Source organism: Carya illinoinensis, chromosome 4, assembly GCF_018687715.1.
Source record: "Carya illinoinensis cultivar Pawnee chromosome 4, C.illinoinensisPawnee_v1, whole genome shotgun sequence".
In the NCBI taxonomy this organism is placed as follows: Eukaryota; Viridiplantae; Streptophyta; class Magnoliopsida; order Fagales; family Juglandaceae; genus Carya; species Carya illinoinensis.
In genome coordinates, this window is record NC_056755.1 from 2,773,587 (window position 1) to 2,797,595 (window position 24,009).

At 34.4% G+C, this 24,009-nt stretch overlaps 3 protein-coding genes and 1 pseudogene across 12 annotated transcripts; 2 read left to right on the plus strand and 2 right to left on the minus strand.

The window, feature by feature from the left end:
• Positions 1-6,963: 6,963 nt before the first annotated feature.
• Positions 6,964-11,952, plus strand: LOC122306664 (lysine histidine transporter 1-like). The gene is made up of 8 exons (XM_043119113.1): positions 6,964-7,203; positions 9,438-9,595; positions 9,707-10,090; positions 10,262-10,655; positions 10,741-10,846; positions 10,974-11,065; positions 11,214-11,282; positions 11,381-11,952. The coding sequence occupies exons 1-8, from the start codon at positions 7,156-7,158 to the stop codon at positions 11,477-11,479; spliced, it is 1,350 nt and encodes a 449-aa protein (XP_042975047.1). The 5' UTR covers positions 6,964-7,155; the 3' UTR covers positions 11,480-11,952.
• Positions 11,953-12,236: 284 nt separating this feature from the next.
• On the plus strand, positions 12,237-16,342 carry LOC122306665 (annotated as a pseudogene). Its single transcript, XR_006241490.1, has 7 exons — positions 12,237-13,107; positions 13,606-13,705; positions 13,874-14,031; positions 14,322-14,705; positions 14,980-15,373; positions 15,459-15,564; positions 15,684-16,342. The product of XR_006241490.1 is annotated as a lysine histidine transporter 1-like (transcript).
• Positions 14,064-17,925, minus strand: LOC122306666 (TLC domain-containing protein At5g14285-like). Of its 9 annotated transcripts, none has more exons than XM_043119118.1 (4): positions 15,893-17,923; positions 15,709-15,780; positions 15,338-15,396; positions 14,064-14,743 (listed from the first exon to the last, which is right to left on the minus strand). In XM_043119118.1, exon 1 carries the CDS (start codon positions 17,747-17,749, stop codon positions 17,003-17,005), a length of 747 nt encoding a protein of 248 aa, XP_042975052.1. In that variant the 5' UTR covers positions 17,750-17,923; the 3' UTR covers positions 14,064-14,743; positions 15,338-15,396; positions 15,709-15,780; positions 15,893-17,002. The 9 variants fall into 9 exon arrangements, with proteins under 9 accessions (XP_042975052.1, XP_042975048.1, XP_042975049.1 ...); XM_043119114.1 differs by having other exon boundaries at positions 15,709-15,795; XM_043119115.1 differs by having other exon boundaries at positions 15,873-17,923.
• A 5,319-nt stretch (positions 17,926-23,244) lies between these two features.
• LOC122307456 lies at positions 23,245-23,662 on the minus strand. Its single transcript, XM_043120349.1, has 2 exons — positions 23,510-23,662; positions 23,245-23,409 (listed from the first exon to the last, which is right to left on the minus strand). The coding sequence occupies exons 1-2, from the start codon at positions 23,660-23,662 to the stop codon at positions 23,245-23,247; spliced, it is 318 nt and encodes a 105-aa protein (XP_042976283.1).
• Between the last annotated feature and the right edge of the window lie 347 nt (positions 23,663-24,009).

Genomic DNA, 24,009 nt, shown 5'->3' on the forward strand with positions numbered 1-24,009 from the left:
CATTGACCATATCCTCCTGTATGTGATAAACCTTGATCATATTGATCCCCGAGGAACACCTTCTAGCTGGGTGGGCACGATTCGGTTCGCTCTTCACACAAATATGAAACATCCCCTCTTAAAAAATAATATCTGGATTTGAATCATGGCAAACCAAGTGAAGTTACATACTTTCGAGGTTTAAAGAGGCTTTATCTGAAAGTTCGGAGAAGTCAATGAGTCAATGCTCTCATGGATTGCCTGTGAGATATTCATATTGGGCGTGAAATCAAATTTGGACAGCTTGCTATAGACTACATAAGATAGGATAAACGTGTTTCATTTTATTATTATAATTTTTTTAAATTTTTATATAAATATAATAAATAATTTAATTTTTATTTAAAATTAATTTATCTTATTTCACTGTCCTCACGTAAAGCAAAAAAAAAAAAAGATTATAAATTATGAGAAAGGAATATTCAAAGAAAAAGATATTGGATAAGACTGTAAACGAACCTTTTTTGACTTTTGTGAGAATAACCTTTTTAACTTCATTGATTTTCATATGAAAATATATTTGAGAATGGTGCTGATCATCCTATATCTTTTGGACACTATGATTGTGCATGTGCGATCCATATGATTATTAATGTGAAAACTGACATTAATCACAGGATCAAGTTGAATCAAAGCTTGCATAATGTGTATATTGACATTTATCATTTTTTAGAATTTCGTCTCGTTTGTTTATACAATTTAGATCAGATAAAATGATATATATGAGAAAGAGATGGATTATAATTATGAGAAATAAATATTTAAATAAAAAAGATATTGAAGAAGGCTGATGAACGAATCCATTTTACCTTTTGTGAGAATCACATTTTTAACTTCATTGGCTTTCATATGAAAATATCTTTCAGATTCCTCCATATGGTGCTGATCATCCTATATCTTTTAGACACTAAGATTGTGCACGTTCGATTCATATGATTATTAATGTGAAAACTTGATAATAAGTTGGACATGAATCACATGATCAAGTTGAATCAAAGCATGCATGATGTGTACATTGACCTTTATCCTTTCACGGAGTTTCTAAGAGGACGCGAAATTGGTCAGAGTTATTTCATTTTTTTAAACTCACAACACATATATATATTATATCATATAAATAATTTATTATATGTGTTATCACACTTCTTTATAAATAAGGTTTTTTATTTATTTATTTATTATGGAGTTATTTGTTTGAGTGATAATTAATAGAATATTTTTAATAAAAAATAAAAACTTTTATTTATTAGTATACAATAATATCACTTAAATAAATTGTACGTGAAAATTTTTCACTAGAGACAAATTTGGTCAACGCTATTGAAAATTGCAAAGCAATTGCAAATGCTCTGGAAGGAATCTAAAGGCGCCCCTAATCTAATTTCGAAGCAAAATGACGAAAAGAAGCAACAAAAATAGATTCAAAGTTCGCACACAAAAAAAAAAAAATACAAAAAAAAAGGACTCAAAGTCATTGTGACTACGACCTAACGTTTCAAATGGATCAGCCGTTCAGAGTTAGCAGATTGTGTGAACTTCATGCATTTTATTTATTCCGTAATTATCGGTGATCGTGAGAATGACTCGTTTGGTTATACAGTTTATAATAAATGAGATATTTTGTTAAAAGTTAAATAAAATATTATTATAATATAATTTTTTATTTTAAAATTTTTAAAAAGATTAAATTATTTATTATATTTTATGTAAAAGTTTAAAAAAATTATGAGTATATATATGAAATGAGAAAGTTTGATTTTGTATAACCAAATGTCCTAAGAATACCTCAGAATTTCTATTAATAGCAATAAAATAATTTATAAATAATATTAAAATAGAACTGTATAGTTTATATATAATAACAAAATAATTTCAAAATGTCCGAGAAGATTGAATCCCAATTCTCTTAATCCCCTTTTACACAAGTAAAATATAAGTCGATCCAAGTAATATATATAGAATAAAAACAAATGTCATAATTATTTATTATTGTTAAAAAAAATGACAGGTTGTCATACAAGTGTTTTCGAATCAATATGTTGTCCAGATGGCTAACATAAGAGGAGGGTGAATTGAGTTATATTAAAAAAAAATTATAAATTAAATATATAATATAAAATATAAACAAAATACGAAATATCAATAAATATAAAAAGTAAGGATAAGAGAAAAACAAATTCAGTATGTTAACGAGGTTCAGCCTTACTGCCTATGTCCTCGCCTTAAGCTACCCCTTGAGGATTCCTAAATTCGTTATTCAACCTCCTTCAAGTGGAGATAGAAACCTATTACACCTTTGAACAACACTGCTACAAAGGATCCGTGTAGAACACCTTCTACACTTACAATCACCTTACACGTGGTGATTCAACTATTCCCTGTGTAAAATTCTTTCTACACTCATAAGGATTATACATACTCTTTTACTGATACAAGAGCTGATAGTGGGTAGGTTATCATAAAACATTTCTCAATGAGTGAAATAAGAACAATACAACGCAAACTATATCTCTCTCAAAATGAACAAGGATTAAGGTTCAATGCTTAGAGAAGAGAGAATGAAAATTTTGAATGAATGTTGTATGTTCTAAATGTTGTGAATATGAAGCTCTCAAATGATCTATTTATAGGCATATAAGACTTCATATTTAAATTTAAAAAGATTCACATGTCAAAGATAATATTATTCACTTTTTCAAAAAATTCAAATAAAAGGTTCTTCTTTTTCAATTATCAAAGACAACATCATTCATTTTTTAAATATTTCAAACCTAATCTTTTACTTTTGGCATATGACAAAATGAGCACATTTTACTTTTCAAAAAAATTCAAACATAATCTTTTATTTTTTGTATATGACAAAATGAGCACACTTTACTTTTTAAATTTTTTAAACAAAATCATCTACCTTTTGCATAAGTAAAAAAAAACATCAATCACTTTTGAAAATATTCAAATAAAACATACACATGTGAAAGATGACAATCAATCATCTTTAATATTTTCAAAATTCAACCTTTTAATCAAGGCATGCACATGTGAAAGATGTTAATCAATCATCTTTTAAAATTTTCTAATTTAATTTTCAAAATATTCATGCACATGTGAAAAATATATTTTAATGCTTTATGATAAAATATTAATTTTGAACCTTAATCTTAATTTCTAATTTTTAAAAGATTTACAACATTAATTTATGACTTTAATGTGAACTTGTTCCTTTCTTGCTCATGCTTGTTTCCTTTATGTGCTTGACTCTATTGTGTAGATAACTTGAGTTTGAGATTCCTTTATTATTTGAATTCATTTATTATCATCAAAATCTATGTATAGATATATAATTACACAAATCTTAAAATCTTAGATTCAACACAATATATGTATCTTTGATGTTGTAGTACGTAAAAACATTTGCTGAATTGCTGCTTCCGAAGGAAAAAAAATATTAGATTCGATATTATTATAAATTCCTTATGAATTGCCTATGATTCACGTAGCATATTTTTTTATAGTTAAAAAAAAACTTGAATGAGAGAAATAAATATTTAATTACTTCATTAATTTGCATGACATTTTACTTGCTAATTTATTAAAATATAGTAATATTATATATAATTAGGACGTGTCAGTCTAAAGCATTTAATTTGAAAAAAATAGGATATGTCATTATAAAAAAATAATCATTTCATGTAGATCTTAAATTTTTTTTATTTAAAAAAAATATATGTAAAACTTACGCATATTAAAACTACAATTTTATCGAACTTCAATTTCACCCTATTCTCCTCAATTCATTGTTTATAGTCATGTGGGCTTCAAAATTGTTATAACACGTTATCCATCCTTAATCAGCGTTTATACTATTTAATCATCAGGAGTCATCCTAACTCCAAAGGAAAGTAAACGGCAAGTACTCTGTCTTATCCGTATCATCAAGGTTGTGTTTAAATAATAAGTTGATCTTATATATTTTATAAATAATAATAAAAAAATAATAATAAATAATAATATAATAATATGTATAATATGTGAAAATGATAAGTAGTATATATATATATTTTTTACGTGTTGCAACTGTATCATGGACCATATCTATCAAAGCTGCACAACTCTAGGGCCCCAGGCAGCTTTATTTTGAGTAATCATTGACCATATCCCAATTTGTAGACTCATATTGAGTTGATAAACTAGAAAACCATTATTTTGAGTAACTGATTTATTTGGAGTTCTTTTAAGTATTGAGATTTTACAATTAAAATATATATTTTTATTTATTTAAAATATTAAAATAATTAAAATATATCATATTTTATTTTTATTCATTTTAAATTTTATTTTTTAAATTAAATTATATTTGATTTTTTAAATATTTTTTAATAAATGGGATTTAAGCGAAAAAAGTGTAAAGAAAAACGATGTGCCAATGAAATTAGAGAAGTACTATTCTCACATAAAATTTATACCGAAAATTTCTTTTTGCTTTTTACTTGATAATTAAGAAAATATTTTATAATAATTTCTAAATTTTATTATTTTTTTAAAAAAATTTAAAATGATTAAATATATATATATATATATATATATATAAATATATATAAATATTAAAAAAATGAAAATATGACTTACAGTATTCGGTACCGAATTTCCGGTAAGCGTCGCATCACTCTTGAAGTCTGGAAAGCGAGCAACGTCGTGGGCACGTTGGAAAAAAATGGACCACTACCACTAGATTATCACGCGCATCCCTAACGTTAAGATATGGTTTGATAAGTGAGAATTTTGAAATGAAAATTAAAATATTATTATTATTTTAAAATTTAAAAGAATTGAATTAGTTATTATATTTTATACGAGAATTTAAGAAAATTATAATAATAAGATGATAATTTTAAATTTAGGATGAAAATTTTCTTAGATCAAATCGAACCTAAATGGCCAAAGGCAGTTGAGCTAATGGGATGAAATAATTATGCATTTTTAGTTAGAGAAATATTTCAGTTATAAAAAGATTACATAAGAATAAATTTACAAAATAACGTAACTTAATGTAATATGTCATATTATAAAGTTATTCTTATTTTAAAGTAAATCTAACGAACCACATCATTCTTTTAATTTACTTCTATATAATCTTTTTATATCTGTATTACTTCTCAACAATATGCATTCAGATATGGATCCGTACTTGGATTTTTAAAACTGAGCGGATACCTGTCTGGATAAAATCAGTTACAATTTGAATGGGTGTCCAGTTCTAAACACTCTGATTGTAATCGATATGTAGATTTAACTCAACTTTTTTCTACTCTAGTTTTATTTTTTAAACTCTAGTTTTTTGTACACCCATTTTGCATGTATAAAAACAACGTTGTTTTGAAGCAAAAATTATATTTAAAAAAAAAAAAACACTCAATTACATATAATCGATTAAACAATCAGATCCATAATCATATTCGGACATATAACCATCCAAATTTATTAGGATTTTCAGGTTTCGGACCAGACCACACCTCCCCGTACTTCTCGTTTAGACGTGGGCAGAGATCATGTGTTAGAAAATTATGGAAAGTAGAAGATAACCATAATATGGTTTGTCTTTGAACCGTTCTACAATTAGTTTAGGAATGGCTGCCGGAGAGAGGTATGATTCACCACCGGAATAAGTTCCCAGCAGCTAGCATGTAGTGATCAAATACTTCTGCGAATGGGATGAGAGTATTGTCTTCAACCATTTAGTTGCCAGCTTGTGGAGTAGATCAAGTATTCTTCCTTGTTAGCATCATAAAAAATGGGAGACATTGACATGTGATATAAGTTTTACATGTTCTTATTTTTTATGTTCTTTAAACGATTTAAACAATTTATATATCGGTTGCAATTAATGTTGTAACTTGAATTTTTTGTTTTAAATTTTAATAATTTAAGAGTGCAGTGTAAATGATAATTTGAAAGGGTTTCTTATTTTACTTTTTTACTTTTTTCCCTTAGTATTAAGCATTAGTGATCATAAGATCCTCTCCTTAATTTAAAATGTCAGTGCTTAGTTAAATTTTACCAAATTTGAGTAAAAATAATCTGTATTGGAGTAGTGATCAAAACTCTATAATTTTACTTTTGAGTTATATTAATTCTATTTATTTCTCTAAATTTGACTGGCTGCTATTTATTTTCAAAATAATATTTTATTTTAAAAATATTCTCAAATGTGTTTGTTGAATAATTAGATTAAGAAAAAAATAATTGAAAAATAATAATTTTAAGAAAAAATTAAATTATTAATTAATATATAGAATATATTAATAAAATATAAAAAAATAAAAATTATTATTGAAATATATAATGTTATATTATTATTAAAACTTTAAGATTGATAGTCTAATATAAATTAACGTCTCTATGAATTTTTCTTTAATCAAATCTCAATTCTTAGTCAAATTTTCAACAAATTTTGAACTTGAAAATGCCATTGCCTTCAATAAAGAAAAAATTGCTGAATGCTGGGCGCTGCTGGCTGGGAGAGGGCCTGGTTTCCTGGAAATTCCGGCGGAGATACCTTATTTATTTATCTATTTATGAAATTCTGACGTAACTGTTTCGTAGAAAATATTTCTCGAAGTCAAGTAAAAGAAAAATTTTAAATATAAGTCTACTCACCACGTATTATATATATTTTTTATTTATTTTTTAATAAAATATTTGATATATAAATAATGAAAAAATAATAATAATTAATTAAACAAATTAAAAATAATTTTAAAAAAATTTAAAAAATATGTGATGTATAGAATTACGTGCAGCATGCAAACAAACACACACATCACCTTCAACCAACTCCGGACCCCTCGCCAAGAGCATATAACTCAGATGGCATGAGACTTAACCTGAGGTCTTGGTTCGATCCCCCTCCCCAATATAAAAAAAAAAAAAAAAAAAAAAAAACCTCCGGACCCCCTCCTCTCTTCTCAATCTCTCGCAAACGTCTTTATATACAAAGACCCATTTCGACCTTTGGTGAGCTGAAACTTACACTATATTCAAACTTTCACACTATATTCAAACTTTCTTCTGCCATTTCTGCTTGCCCGGTTTCTGCAATTCACTGCAGTGCACACAGCTATGGGAACTCAAGCTCCGACTCAACAGGAGTCATACGACCGCGCTGACGTAAGTCTCTCTCTCTCTCTCTCTCTCTCTCTACGAAAGTTCAGAACTTTGCAAAATTACTGGAGTTCAGTATTTATGTTGTTGTTTCTTTTATCCACGTTTCTGATATGTTGCATATATATATATATTCCATTTGATTGCATGGATTACATAAAAATGATGACAATATTGGGATATTTATTAATTTTGTCCACTAATTAGACGATCCCTCTTTTATCAAAATGTAAGCTAGCGATAATCTAACTTTCACAGCCCAAGCTTCAACAAGTATTACAGCAAATAATTTCGAGGCGTACGTAGTTTTTTCCGAGTTTCTGAAATGATATATACAGAGACTGAAAGGATTTGGGGTTATTTCCTTGGCCAGGGAAAATATTTTTTTTTTTTTCCTTCTATGTTTATTTTTAATTTTTATTTATTTATTTTTTAAATTTGTGGGGATAATGAAACTAGTTAGTAACTTAGTTCTAAGCCTTCATGGTTCTTTTTTATTTGTTATTTTTCACAGAATGAGCTGAAAATGGTTTTCCATACCAAAGGCTCAGAGTCTAGAGACAATACAGAAAGTACTGGTTTTCCATACCAAAGGGTTAAGTCTGATCAGAGACAATACATGGGTAGGAGACAACCTCTAGTAAAATCGAAAATTATCCCATGTTACATAGATAGCTACATCTTGGCATCTTGCGCTCCTCTCACGCACGCGTGGGCTCCCCATGCAGGCTAGATGTGATTTTTTAAGGACCACATCATGCTTACCCGACTTTTGCTTCAATCTAGCTTATTTATTTGGCTGTCTGTCTTTTTGGACTTGCCTTCAAACAAGTTGACCAAAACTCTAATTTTATAAAGTATTCCCTTGTGTGCTGGCAATTTGATGCTCGATGTAATTATTCTTTTATATTGTGCTTTATGGCAACTTGTACTGAAGTTGTTTGCATAGATGCGTTTTGAAGCCAGGTCGTACCTTTTTTAAGGGAGTAAGGCGGTGATCTTGGTACAATTTGGTTTCTAATTTCACACTGCGTACACCTAATTCCATGTGGCTTCGTTGGAACTGGGAAATTCCTTAAATCCTGTCTGGTCCACATGAATATACCAATTAGAGACCAAAATTAATAGAAAAATTATATTCTTAAATAGGTGTGTAGAGCACACTTAGTAAAATGCTTATATGACATAATTTGATTTGGAAAACAAATTTTAAAATTTGAATCTTACAAATCAAATTTTACCATTTAAGTGACGTAGGTGAAATGCTCTACACACTGACTTAAGAGTAGAATAACTCAAATCAATAATATCTTTAGCATCCATGTTCTTCTTTCTTTCTTCAAAAGTTTCATATAAAAGCAATGCACACACCCAATTCCATGTGCCTTAGTTGGAATTTGGAAATTCCTTTACCATAGTGGGTCGACGTGAATATACCAATTTTAATAAGGTTTTTAGCAGAACCATTCTCATTTTGTCTTCAGCAGTTTCATGTAAAAGCAAACTCACAATTGGAAAGTTGGGCAGTAGGTGCACCTAATATTTTAAGGAAAGTTACTAGGTTGGTTGGAGTGGAAAAGTTATTGGAGGCTTTTTATCTACTATCTTTAGTAGCTACTTATAAAAAGAATATCAACTATCTTTGAGGAGCTGGACCATACTAGGTGGCTGAGGATGTTAGTTTATACATAAGAAGCCAATGAAGAATTTCAACGCCATGGCCAATATATAACGTGTGCTGAATGAGTTTGAACAAACCACTTGGTTGGTTTCGCTATGTACCCAACCGGAGGCAATTTCTACGTGATGAGCGCACACTGAAAACAAACTGTGGTCTTTATACCATCTGACAAATAAAGTTGAGAACTTATAATGGCCTTCTTTGTTTGTTACCCTCCAAAGATTTGGGGAATTTCTGCTGTCAACGTCATTAGAATGATCATAATATTCCACATACCCAATAACTAAGTCATTACGAATGAGCTCCAATTTATAGGGAAACAAAAGGCAAGCATATTTTTCTGTCCATGATTGATGTTCATTGTTCACCGACTTCAACTGTATTGGATTTATTTATTAACTGCAAAAAACTGTCCTGTTTTTCTGTCTTATTAGTTCAACATTGCTGATTTAATCAGCATGAATAGAAGTGTGCTAACTGTTTTAATTATTATTGTGTTTGGAATGGTCTTTACGTTGTCATTGATACTGATGAAGAATTGTCTAGTTATCGACTACAGATTGAAGAGAAATTAGCGAAGCAGAAGGCAATTGATGACTGGCTTCCGATTACTTCATCGAGGAATGCAAAATGGTGGTATTCAGCTTTCCACAATGTCACTGCCATGGTTGGAGCTGGTGTTCTCAGTCTCCCTTACGCCATGTCAGAGCTTGGATGGTAAGTTTAAATTATAGTTTCCATAAGATTTAGTTAGAGAATTGCTTCTTAAATTGCTTCAAAGGATATCATTTGCATAATTATATTGAGTTTTGCTTTCATTAATTTCAGGGGTCCTGGGGTGGTTGTGCTAGTCCTATCATGGATCATCACTTTGTACACACTATGGCAAATGGTTGAGATGCACGAGATGGTACCTGGGAGACGGTTTGATAGATACCATGAACTTGGTCAGTATGCCTTTGGTGAAAAACTTGGTCTCTATATTGTGGTGCCCCAACAACTTATAGTTGAGGTTGGCGTGAACATAGTGTATATGGTCACGGGTGGAAAATCGTTGAAGAAGTTCCATGATACGGTCTGTCCAGATTGTAAAAACATCAAATTAACGTACTTCATTATGATTTTTGCCTCTGTTCACTTTGTGCTCTCCCATCTCCCCAACTTCAACTCCATCTCAGGTGTCTCTTTGGCCGCAGCAGTCATGTCCTTAAGGTACGCATGCATTTTGTTTCTCTAATCGAAGTGCCAACTTTTGTTGCAAGCAATGAAAAGATTGATTCTAAAGCCAACAGCTCTCCGAAAAACTATTGAAAGTAGGAAGATAAGAAAAAGTGAACAGTAGTGGGATAGATACTGATGTGTATTTGTTATGCTATCTGGCAGTTACTCTACCATTGCTTGGGGAGCTTCTGTTGACAAAGGTGTTAAGCCAGGTGTGCAATACGGCTATAAAGCCAAGTCTACTTCTGGAACAGTCTTCAACTTCTTTAATGCCTTGGGTGATGTGGCTTTTGCCTATGCTGGGCACAATGTGGTACTCGAGATCCAAGCAACAATCCCATCTACACCTGAAAAGCCGTCCAAAGGGCCCATGTGGAGAGGAGTCATTGTTGCCTATATAGTTGTGGCTTTGTGCTACTTTCCTGTTGCCCTTATTGGTTATTGGATGTTCGGAAATTCAGTAGAAGATAATATCCTCATGTCATTACAGAAGCCTAGGTGGCTTATCGCAATGGCTAACATGTTTGTCGTCATCCATGTTATTGGAAGCTATCAGGTGATGTTCAAACTCTCGTGTATATTTTCTCGGAATAATCAATGTTGCTTTCCTAAAGAACTTCTGCATTTATCTGTTAATGTAGATATATGCAATGCCAGTGTTTGACATGATAGAAACTGTATTGGTAAAGAAATTGCATTGCAAGCCAAGTGGTATTCTTCGTTTCGTTTCACGCACTGTATATGTGGGTAAGTAAAACTCCTCCCTCCCATCACCCTTTCTTTCCATTTACATATGCTTATGAGTTATGATAGACAAGGTGATAGGATCCCAAACCACCAGTTCCTTTGAACTCAAGTTGATAAACTATTGCAGCATTTACTATGTTCATCGGCATTACCTTCCCTTTCTTCGGGGGTCTTCTTGGATTTTTTGGAGGGTTTGCGTTTGCCCCAACTACATACTTTGTAAGCCACATTCTGTTTTAATATCGATGCTATTCCTAGTTTTAGCACAATATTATTTGTAAATTTTGCTTTAATACTTGCCATCTGAGAAAAGAGACTTCACATGGATCTTACTCTCTCTCTTTTTATTTTTTTAAAAATTCCTCAGCTCCCTTGCATCATGTGGCTTGCCATATACAAACCAAGGAAGTTCAGCTTGTCTTGGTGGGCTAACTGGGTATGTGCAACTTGATTCATGTTTCATTGTCCCCACTGTCTTTTGATGTGCTTAGAACTTTAAGTTTTGTTAATCTTATTTGGTCTCAATCATTTCAGATCTGCATCATACTTGGCGCTCTTTTGATGATTGTATCACCTATTGGAGGGCTGAGGACTATCATTCTTCAAGCCGAGAATTATCAATTTTACTCTTAAAGGCATCCCCTAGCCAAAGAAGTATTGGGTCACTGCAGATACAATCTTTAGAGATAAAAGGGAAGCCAATGATGGTACCAAACTAAATGTTTCGACTGCGTTTGGTAATCATTGTGGCACTAATAGGTCAGAATGTGAAGTATTGATACAATGCTATAGTGCTATGTCTGTGGAGAAGGAAATTCTGGGCATAGAACCGACTCAAAGGGGAACTTCTACAGGCCTTGCATTGTTTTCTGTCATTTTGCTTTGTATACAAATGTGTATCACCCATCTCGTTGTGTTCATTTATGCTTTTCAAAGTTGGTAAAGGTGTTTCGTGCTTGCTAAATGCAATTATGTACGAGAGAAGGAATTTGTGAAGTCATTATAGCTTATGGACCTGGTGTCTTCTTGCTTTCTTGCAGCATTTGGGCACATGTAGTTTGGTGTTTTCTTCGTTTGCAATACATCTATCTTATTTACTTTTTAAATTCCCTGAAGGAAGCATGAACCTCAAATCATGCATAATGGAACCAAGAAAGAGAACAATTTTCAAGCTTCTTTCTTCACGCATGGTTAAATGGAAATCTTGGAACAATAAACGATTTCGGACTCCTCTGGCTCCAATTAGTTTTATACTATGAATCTAAATCACAACATGGCTAAGATTAGAGAACTAGACAAATAAAGGAACCAAATGAGCACTAAGAAAGAGAGAATAAAGCATTGTCCTAGGTTGGACCTCCAAACTGCAAGACGATAAATAGAAGAGTGCAATTTGACTTAGGGAATTCCTTAGGACCGGTCGGGCTGGTTATACTCAAATAACAGCCTGCCAATCGTGAACTGACACGTAGGACTTCCACCAAGACTTCCGTGGACCAGCACTACTCGTGAAACATGCTGAGATTTTAGAAATCATTTCTTCCCAAGCTCAGCTTCGTTGTCTTCAAGCCCTAACTACTTCACGTCGAGCTCTCCGATTTCTCTAACATTTTTTGCGTGTCTCCGATTTCTATCCCGTGGCTCGATTTTATATTTCCCAGCCGTTGCTTGCGATTTCTTATTTCTCAGACGTTGCTCGCGATTTCCCATTTCCCAGCCGTCGGTCGCTTGCGAGTTCCCATTTCCCTGCCGTTGCTTGCAATTTCCCATTTCCCATTTCCCAGCCGTTGCTTGCGATTTCTCCACCAAGGTCAATGATTTCTCCACCAACCTCGTTGTCGCCCTCTCCGATTACCCACTCGTGGCTTGCAATTTCCTAGTCGTCACTCAACGATTTCTCCACCAACGTCGTCGTCGACCGATCCGATTTCCCACCCATGGCTCGCGATTTCCCAGTCGTCGCTCGCCATTTCCCAGCCATTGCTCGCGATTTCTCCAACTTGCTCAGCCCTCGCGATTTCTCAGCCCTCGTGATTTCTGAACCTGCCCTCACGTTTGACCTACGTCGGCTTCGGCTTCACAGTCAGATTTCTAGGTCGCTGTCGGGCTGAGCTTTCCGGTCAGTTCGTCATGCTCACAGTTTGATTTCTGGGTCTGGGTCGCCGTCGGGCTGAGCTTGCGGGTCAATTCTTCTTGCTGATGAATGGGAGAAGGCCTTACGGGAAGGGGAGAAAGGCATAGGCAGATCGAAGGGGAGAAAGGTTTCCGTGTGCCCGAGTGCATTTTCCTTTACATTGCTTTATCCTACGTGGCGACTCATGAATGGAGGGCTGTTTTTATCTCATTTACAGCCTTGCCGGCGTGAAGCGTTTCTGTTTAACTTAATACAGCAATAATTGCAACCATATGCGTGATCCACACAGAAGTTAGGAACGGCACCTGCACAAAAAGACTCGAAAGTTAGGATAAAATCTCTAAATGCAGACGCATAGGAAAGACCAGAGTAACGCAATAGGGGTGCTTATATTATTGTTATTATTATGCTTTAGCCGTTAGATATCAAAAGCTTTAGAATTCACCCAATCTATTATGTGATTTTTGTCGTAAATTTAGTGTCAAACAAATATGTCACCTTCAAGAATTCCTCCGTCTTCCAGAGGCCATGACTAGTTTTCTTGAGTTCTCCGTATTTGCACAGCTTGAGTTCCCTATATATATATATATAATGTAGACTCGTCTTTTGTTGTATGTGTCAACAGTGTCATCTTCTCCAACAAAACTTTGCGGTGTTTTCTGTGTGCTGCAATGAACGTTGAGGTTACCCCTGATGAAAATGAAAATACGAAAATCATCATAAATGTAACTCTCTCTCTCTCTCTCTCATCAGATGTTTTTTCATGAAACTTCAATCCGTACTTTAATATGGAGAACTACGAGGCCTATCAGTTGATGGGAGGAAGGGTGATTGGGATGGGATTAATTTGGCTTTTGAACTTTGCCTAAGAGATGTGTTATCATTTATTACAGGTTGATGAACGTACAAAAGAACAGAAGGAGATCGACGATTGGCTTCTAATCACATCTTCGAGGAACGCAAAATGATGGTACTCTGCTTTCCACAATGTCACTGCCATGGTTGGAGCAGGTGTCTTGAGTCTTCCATATACCATGGCCAATCTAGGATGGTATGTCCAAAACAAAGCAACACATCCAAAAATTGGCAAAGTTATTGTGTATCATTTTCTGAGACTGCCTTATTGATTGGTATAGTTATGATGTGCTTTAAGTATATATGTTGCAACATAATTCCATCAACCCTAGAATTTAATAGAGTATAACTGGAATAGAAATCCTGTTCAGAATTGATAAAAGTAACAGTTCTGCTGAGGATGCTTGCTATTCAGACTCCCATCAGTCTGTATTCTGAAAGAGTTAACCTGATCATCGCGCTGCTTTTCTATCTTTTTCATTTCAGGGTTCCTGGGGTAGTCATCCTGATACTCTCATGGATAATCACTTTATACACACTACGGCAAATGGTTGAAATGCATGAAATGATTCCAGGAAAACGGTTTGATAGGTACCATGAACTGGGTCAACAAGCCTTTGGCGAAAAGCTTGGTCTGTGCATTGTGGTACCACAACAGCTCATTTGCGAAGTAGGAGTGGACATTGTGTATATGGTCACCAGAGGGAAATCGCTGCAAAAGGTCCATAAAATACTTTGCAAAGATTGCAAATCAATCAAAACTACCTACTTCATCATGATTTTTGCTTTGGTTCATTTTGTCCTCTCCCACCTCCCAAACTTCAACTCCATCTCTGGGGTCTCATTGGCGGCAGTGGTCATGTCTTTGAGGTAATCTCAGTCCTCTGGCAGTGAAATAATGCAAGTATCTGAATAAAAACAAAAATAGGAGGAAAATGAACTTGATCCAAGGAGTTATACGGAAATCTAATGTCTACTTAATTAGAAACTGAAACCTATCAATGTCAAAGGCGAAAAAATTATAATAATAAACCAAACAAACATACAAATATCACAGCAAATAATTCCCACAAGCAAAATACAATTCAAACTTTCATTTATTTGAGCTAAAATAACATTGTCTGCTAATATGGTTGTCATGCAGTTACTCTACAATTGCATGGGCAGCTTCCGCGTCCATAAGGGGGTTCAGGCAGATGTGGATTATGGTTATAAAGCCTCAAGCTTGTCAGGAACAGTTTTAAACTTCTTCACTGCATTGGGTGATGTAGCTTTTGCTTATGCCGGACACAACGTAGTATTAGAGATCCAAGCAACAATCCCTTCTATGCCTGAGAAACCATCCAAGCTGCCTATGGAGAGGAGTGGTGGCCGCCTATATTATAGTGGCTTTGTGCTACTTCCCAGTTGCTCTCATCGGATATTACATGTTCAGAAACAAAGTTGATGATAACATCCTAATCTCATTAGAGAAACCTGAATGGCTTATCGTAGCAGCTAACCTGTTTGTCATTGTCCATGTCATCGGCAGCTATCAGGTGTGCTTTGCAGTTGCTCTTTTCTATAAACAATTCAGCAAAACAGGTTACTTACCAAGATTTTGCTTCTATTGTCTTAATGCAGATATATGCAATGCCTGTATTTGATATGATAGAAACTTTGTTGGTAAAGAAGATGCATTTTAGATCATCAACAACCCTTCGTTTCATTGTACGCAATTTATATGTTGGTAAGCAAAATTCCCTCTCCATCAGGCAATCAGTGCCTAAGAGCTAAGTAACAACCTCATTGAGTTTTCTTATATAAATGCTGTCCCATGCTTATTTCTTTTTTTCTTTCTCATTTCAGCATTCACAATGTTTGTAGCCATTACCTTCCCTTTTTTTGGTGGTCTTCTGGGATTCTTTGGAGGATTTGCATTTGCACCAACAACATACTTCGCAAGCTGCAATCCATCCCTCTAAAAATTAAAAATGAAACGTCATAGATATGAGATTCTTATTCAGTAAAAATGACTTGCAACAAAGTATTTCATACAAGTTTTTCCTGTATCATACATTCTTCAGCTCCCCTGCATCATGTGGCTTGCCATTTACAAACCAAAGAAGTTCAGTTTATCTTGGTGTACCAGCTGGGTATGTTCAACTTAAATAATGCTTCATTGTCCTCACTGTACTTTCATCAGCTTTAAAATCCAAAATCAGATAATCTAATTTGGCTTGCTGAATTTCAGATCTGCATCATACTGGGCCTCCTGCTGATGATTCTCTCACCTATTGGAGGGCTAAGAAACGTCATAATTCAAGCCAAGACCTACGACTTCTACTCTTAAACCACCTCAAACACCAGAAAAGTCAGCTGCTGTTATAAATCAAATAATGTTAGTACATTATATCTGTACTCATCAATAAGATAACCAAACTCTTGATGTGTGTTCTCAGCATGAGTGAAAGACATTATGTATTACTCGTCATATATAAGCATAAACAGCAGAATACTTGCCTTTATCAAGAGAGGGCACAAGGTTCCTCCAATCAACAGCCCCAGAATACTAGCTTGTGTGGAAAAGAGGTTGGTCGGGCAAAAGTCTCAGGTTCAAACGAATGTATTGCTCTATATTGCTGGCATGTTAATTATAATCCATTTCGCATAGGTCGTATACTTCTGTCAAACTTTGGTCTCAAATAACGTTAGCCCCCCCGTTCCAAATAATGTGTCTTGGTTCTAAATGACACGAATGATACTCAAAATACTTCCTGTTTCGTACTAGAGTTACGAGGGACTTCCATTTTATTTTTTTATTTTTTCATTTTTTTGAAGAAAATGGAAAATTATATAAAAATCGAAGAGCAAAGTACTTCCCTTTTAGGGCGTTCTAAAAAGGAAAGGAAAAGGGAGTATTAATTTTTACGAAACTTTCAAAAGGGCACTAAGAAAACAACCATTAGTTCACCTGAAGAACATTTTTCATTTCATCCAAACTACTACGTACAAAGCTGAATGCAAACTGACACATATATCTCCACGAAACCCACCTCCCATTCTGTTTGGGAACGTGCACGATATAGAGCTTAAAAGATACTCTAATTTCAAAACTTCTCCAAAATAAAAATTAAAAATACAGAGGCTAAAAACAAGAAAAAGTTGCCACTAAAGCATAATTGTTTCTATCTAATTTTCTTTTCCAATTTGCCCGTTCTTTCTCTATATAACTCAACCCACAAGTTTGAAATCCACAATATACTAACAGAAATAGCCGTAAGAACCACAACAATCCAAGAAACCCAGATCCACTTCGGGATCACACACTTTGCTGCCCCACTCACGTAAAACGCAAACATTTCGTACAGGAAATACGGTCCCACAAGGCCCCTAGCAATCGAGTAAACCGTATAAAAAGGGGGAGACAGGAGGCCGTACATTTTGGCGGCGAATGCAACGTCGTTCTTCCGCGCATTCGCGATGGTCCAAGCGTTCTGGCAGGCGCTGGTGAGCTCTGCGAGGATGAGGAGCACTAGAATGGCGTACGCGCCGTGGGAGACCAGGTAGCGGCAGGTGACGAAGACGAAGAGCGTGGCCAAGTGGTGGGCGATGAAGAGGACGTCCTTGGGGAAGAAGACGATGTAGTGGAGAAGGTCCATTAAGAAGTAGGCAATGCTGAAGTCGAGGACTAAGTTCTGGCGGTCGGTGTTGGGAGAGGCAAAACCGCGGTTTGAGTCCGCGAGTATGGAAAAGGTGGACAAGAGAACCGCAGGTGTGCCGTGGGCAAGGGAGGTAAAGCAGCTGGAAGATTCGGGTCGGATATTGGGGCTCCAATTGCGGAAGACGATGAAGTAGGCAACGAGGTAGATCGTGAAGAACATGAAGAAGAACAGGAGGAGTAACGGGATGGGGCAAGCAGCTGAATTTTCCATTTTTTTATGGAATTCAAACTGGAAGTACGGGAAAAATGAATTCTCCTTAATAAATCAGAAGAACGGAGAAACGGGTGGGAGCGAAAAATTAATGTCTTCTAGGGTTTGTTCAAGAAGGTGTGAATTTTACAATTTACACACCCTCCGCATATCTCCAGACCCCGACTCCTTATGTTTAAGATAAGTTATTTTTTTTTTACTAACTCTCTTTAAATATCTAAAATATCTCTATTATACTGAGATTATTACTATAATTTATCTGAAAAAACAGAGATTATAAGATGAAAAATGATGTTTAGAATCATGAATGTGTAAATACTGTAAAGTTTTTTTAAAAGAAGTAAATTAATATGTAACTCATATGAAAAAAATTTAACTTTTTAATCATAAACTCTATTATTTTTCAAAGCGATTGTACGACGTTTACACACTCCATAACTGTACATAGTATTACTCTTATATAAAATAAAATTATAAATTAATATAATTTTATGTAATCCGTTAGATCTATTTTATAATAAAAATAGTTTTATAATCTGATGTATTGTATTAAATTATATCAATTTATGAATTTATTTTTATGTAATTTATTTGTGGTTTAAATATTTCTCTTATTATATATTGTAAAAAAAAAAAAACCTTATTCAAATTAATTAATGATGATACTTTTAGGGAATGTTCTAAAAATATGATACGATATTTTTAATTATGTTTTAAATTATGGTTATATCATATTTGCAATTCAAATTAGATAAACAATTTCGGAGGTTTTAATTAAAATTAATATTTTTTATAAAAATGGTATTATCATATTAATCAGCAATAAAATAATTTAAAAAATAGTTTTACGGTGGTATCATAATAGAGTAATGCTACATATAGTCGTAGAATTATAAACGCCGCGTAATCGCTTTGAAAAAGAGTAGGGTCCACGATTAAAAAATTAATTTTTTTTATATGAATCTCATATTAATCTATTTTTTTCAAAATGACTACATACCACTTGCACAACCATAATTACAAATATCATTTCTGATCGTAATATTCTTTTCAACTTTTCAAGTTCTATCCTCAACCAAAGTCTGAAACATCTTCTCAAGCTTTTGTCGGTTCTATGTTCGCCGGTCTCTACTTTTTGTTGCTTTCAGTAGTATAAACTTGTCACCTGAAAAAAGCACGAGCCTTAATTGATGGGGCAGGCATATTCTCACTACCACAAACCAAACGAACTTGGTTTCTATTCTTCTCCCAATTCATTAACGAAGACAAAAGGTTATAATATTACTTAGTCAATTTCTCCCTCGTCAATATCATTTACCGGATTACTTGGTGGCTCAACTTCCTCCTCTTCATCCACCTTCATGAACAAGCCAAGTTGTTCCAAGGGTTATGAGCCCCCAAACTTGAAACTACCCAAGCCATCCTGAGAGTGATTTGGGCTTGTCTCGTCTACAGAGCTCGGTAACTGCTCAGTAGGGCCACTCCGAACCATTTCCAAGTCTTCAAGAAACTGTGAATTATCGTTGATTTCAACAGTCGTTTCCATCTGCAAGGGTGGTGCTAGAAAATGTTACAACAAAATCCAAAGGGGAATAGTGCCATATACAACATGTGGTTTGTGATGTGCTCATTTACCTGTAGCAATGCCTGTCGTGCTGCTTCCCTCTCGAGCTCCCTCTTCCGTCTGGACTCTGCAGCCTTCTGCTTTTGCTCGCCATCGAGCTTCTTCAGCAGCCTTGGCTTCCATTTGTAACCTTGCCTTTTCTGGATCCATGATGAAAATAAAAAAAAGTTTGTTGACATATGTATTAGATTGACCCCGTATAAAAACAATAGCAGACAAATATCATCACAAACATAGAAAGGCATAAAGTCAAACCTTTCCACAGCTCCAATTCCAGCTCCTCCCTTTCACGACGCAATTTCTCAGGATCCCACTTCTCAATATCAATGTCAATTTCGTCCTCTCCACACTTCCTTCCATTAGAACGATGCTCCCTCAGGAAATCAATGATATGAATAGGAATTTCTCCGAGCAAAGACTCCAATTATTTGCCTAAATTGTGCTTTTCCTAATCCATCATTACACGATTTATAGGCTTTGGCATATCTTCACGAGGGCCAGATTTCGCTGGTAACAGTTGGGCATCAGCTCGAGTAGTTTCTTCTCAATAGTTTTCCATCTCAAGTCAAAATATTTAGCAAGAGTATCTACTGTAAGAATGCACAGTGGAAAGTACCTTAAGCTCAGCTTACAAAGCTGCTCTACAAGTTTCTCCAGATCGACAAAAAATTTCACTTAGTGGTAAAGCGTACTACTAGAGTAACGCTTTAACAATCCACAACCTAAATAATATCTTAAGAGAGAACAAAAGAAAGAGAGATTTTTTGCTTTTTCTGATAATTACCAAGAATTAAAAGAGGGGGGCTATATATAGCCCCCTACACGGCTGGCCTTAAAGGCCAGCCTTAATCTGCCATTTATTTGGCAGAAACGCATGGCTTTAAGCCATACGTTACAAGCAAATAACGCATGGCTTAAAGCCATGCGTTAGGCAGAGTAAAGGAGGGGTCTGCCCCACGTGAGCGCCCCTCCAATTAACATTTCCCACTCGCACACAGTGGGCATGACCCCAGGTCAGTATCTCTCTAATGTTCTCATTCTTGTTCATACAAGTAAATAGGCCGTGCGACCACCAAACATATCTATAGAAAGGTGGGAGTACATACACTAAATCTCTCGCAGAGAAGACTGGCATAGTAACATCCCTAAAGTATTTGGTTATGTCCTAGACTTATTCGATCGCATCAGTTCAAGCATTTTCGAAAGTCTCTTGAGTTTCAGAAAAACTCAGAACAATGCTTGACTATCTCTAAATCATTTCAATATGTTCACAACCTTAGTTGCTACCAGTATGTAGCGTCATAGTTTGACGTCAGCAAACACTATCGAAGATGCGATATCGAAGAATCTTCCCTTTGCACTCATATCATTCAATTTTGGTCAAACCGCTTTCCCAGCAATGCCTCCTTAGACCGTATTAATCATGGTCATAAACAACATGCCAAAGTAGCAGACATTATAACCTCCATCTTGTAACATAGTCAAAAGTAAAGGACACTTAAAAAATGAGACTCACAAAATGAGAAAGAGGGGAACAATTTACTCACTTACTCATTTGGTCGAATAAGCACATGTAATATGAAACACATGCTACGATGGATTTCTCTTTCTTAAAGAGCATATGTCTATATCAATACCGTACATATCTTAGTCTAGCTGCTCCTTAAGCGTCTAACCCGAGTTCCTCTATTTGCTCGCCTCCAAGGCGTCAAAGAGGATCTCACATCTGGCTAACCATAGGCTACGTAGCTTGTGGGGTAACCCATGCATAGTCCTCTCATTGGACCTGATCTTAGCTCCCACTAAAACCGACATATCTTTGTGTCAACTAACTTATCCATTTGGACAAGTATCTTAGAACATAATGTCTCATCTCTACTCGCTTCTCAAGCACTAGAGGTGATCGCTCGTGTGAATGAGCCGATCTAAGCCTGTTGACATATCTTGTGTGTGAATTAGAAAGACAATACGATAAAAACAATAACTGAATCATATTGTATTAATATCCCAAAGGAAAGGTTACATCTCAATGTCATTTGAAACACAAAAAACATTTACTGTAACAGCCCGCTAGAAATTTAATTGTGAAATTTCTATTAGTTTTAGGAATCTCGTGAAGACCCCATAAGTTTTCACGAATCGATTAATCGTATAGGTTTTAGCCTGTCAACATAGTTAGTGTTATCACTCACTATGGTGTCAGAAATGCGATTTTAATTATTTGAGATAGTTAGAAGTGTCAGAATACATTATAGTCTACACCACTAGGCTTAAAATATTTAGAATTTTTCAGTACTAAGTTTATTACGTTTATTTTTGGAGTGAATAGTAACCTCGATAAACGTACTAAGCGCAGTGTTTTCAAAATCACAGTGTGTAATGTTCAAATTAGGTTAGCAAAATTTTATTTGGACACTTGGCAAGATCTTAACCACACATAATTAATAGTATTAGATACTTGGTATAAAAAGAAACTATTAGATGGAATTGTGAAGGAAATCAAGGTGTGAGATCATGACACCTAAGCAAAATCTTTTTCATCTGATCAACCAAATTGAGGTCCACTAAGGCCCACGAATTTGGCCACCTTGGCAAGGCTTCTTGAAGAAGTTTCCTCCCCCACTTGGCAGATCATTCATTGCCACAAGCTGCACTCAATAGTATGGAGGAACCCACCTCATCAAGCACCATGCCCCATAGCTTTTGTTCTTTGCCCCCCACTATCCTTCACTTCATGTCACACGTATACCTCCACTCAATGATCATTAAGGTCCAAATAATCCCCCTACAGAAGTCTTGAGTCGTGCAAGATACACTTACTTCACTTTAATAATTTCTTCACCCCGTTTTTAGAGAGAAACCCAAAAGAGCTCTCTCGAGCAGATTTCTGTGTCTTTTTGTGTGAAGATTTTCAACCCTTTGTAAGTATTTTTATATGATGAATCCTTCATAAAAGTTGTTCCTCTTTGAGTCTAGTTTCCGTAGATATATTTTTCCTATCATTTCATGGTCATTTGGTCAGTCAAAAGTATTTTTAACCATAGAAAGGTCATTCTGGGCATGAATCTGGAGAGTATGTTATGTTTTGGAGTTTTTGACCAATCTAATGGACATATCTTGATCCGAAAATTTTATGGAGTGTTCTTAGCATGTGTTTAAGAGTTTTCATTGAGGTTTTGTTATATGACTAAAGCTTTTGATGATAGATTTTCTTAGATCTAGAAACTTGAAAACTAGAAGCGGCAAAACAGTTTTTATTTGGAGAAAGTTTGAATATTTTGAGGTTTGATCTTACTCTAAAGGCTTTGATATTTTTATATGATGATCCTAAGTCTCTTATTTTCATGTTAGAATGTTATTTTGGAGATATGTAGCTGCCTTCAAAACCCTATTAATAGTGGCTGTTTATAGAGCAGATTTTCTTGCTAAAAAAACTCAAAAAGGCTAAAAAATGTGAGACAATGAATTTATAAATTCAAAATTTGCATTAAAAGTCTCAATAAATACAAAGAGTTTTCACAAAATACAAAAATATTCCACATACATTAGAATACCAACTTTGTTAATACCTACTTTGTTAATAGGCAGTGAAACATTAAAGAACAAAAAAAGTCTAGACTTTTTACAAATAAAGTCTCAAGTACATTCATTAAAGTCTATACTTACAAACACTAAATTCCTATTAAATATAAATACAAAGTGTTCATCACTTCAAGCGTATCAAATACAAATAAATAATTATGGGCATTAGTCATTGCCCACGAAGTAGTGTTCGTACATGTCGCATGTTGGCTTTTTGCCTATGAATCTGGGCTTCATCATTGTGGAGTGCCAACTCCCTCTTGTCAATCTCTTTTTCACTCTTTCGAAGTTAGGCTTCATCATTGTGGCGTGCCAACTCCCTCTTCCCAATCTTTTCTTCTCTCTTTTTAAGTTCTTCATCTTTCCTTAATATTTCTGCTTCTATCTTTACAAGAGCTTGCTTTTTGTATTCACTATCATCTGCCCACTTGAAATATTTGCAGTATGGTAACTCCTGTGTGTCACATAAATAATTAAGTATGTTTGATGTCACAATTTTTAAAAAAACATTAATATGTAAATAGAAACACACAAGTACAATTAATTACATTTACCTCTTTGTTGTACAATGGACACTCAAAGAATGTTCGTCCAGGATTTCTTGGAATATTTGATATTCTAAGTACAGCTTCTTTTCCATAGTTGCACATTGGGACAGTACTTAATGTGCTATTAACAAGCGATGCTGAAGAAACTGATGGTGACATCCTTAATTTTTTTCCTGTTAAATATATAGGACTATAGGTTTGAAACTTGACAGCTGGTTTGCAAGAAGATACCAAATGTATTTATTGGTCAAATAATAAGAAATGTAAGTTTTTTACTCTTTATCATTGTAGTGAAAATTAGCCAACTGCATGCATGCATATGATACTCCCCAGCCCAATAACTTCATGCATGTCATTTGTACATTAGTTGCTCTTCTTTTTAATAGTGTTATAATTTACTATAGAAAGTTACTACCAAAATAAAGGGAAATATTAAAATAAAGAAAAAAGTATATTTCTCACAAAAAAACTACAACAATTAGTGTCTATTGCCAAAAGGTGGTAGT

Bases quoted from the DNA above. Each gene is read 5' to 3' on its own strand.
- LOC122306664 (XM_043119113.1), top strand. From the start codon at position 7,156: ATGGGAACTCAAGCTCCGACTCAACAGGAGTCATACGACCGCGCTGAC. The intron at 7,204-9,437 runs GTAAGTCTCTCT...TATCGACTACAG, and splicing joins AGTCATACGACCGCGCTGAC to ATTGAAGAGAAATTAGCGAA. The intron at 10,656-10,740 runs GTGATGTTCAAA...CTGTTAATGTAG, and splicing joins ATGTTATTGGAAGCTATCAG to ATATATGCAATGCCAGTGTT.
- LOC122306666 (XM_043119121.1), bottom strand. From the start codon at position 17,749: ATGGAAAATTCAGCTGCTTGCCCCATCCCGTTACTCCTCCTGTTCTTC.
- LOC122307456 (XM_043120349.1), bottom strand. From the start codon at position 23,662: ATGTCACCATCAGTTTCTTCAGCATCGCTTGTTAATAGCACATTAAGT. The intron at 23,410-23,509 runs GTAAATGTAATT...TGTGACACACAG, and splicing joins GTCCATTGTACAACAAAGAG to GAGTTACCATACTGCAAATA.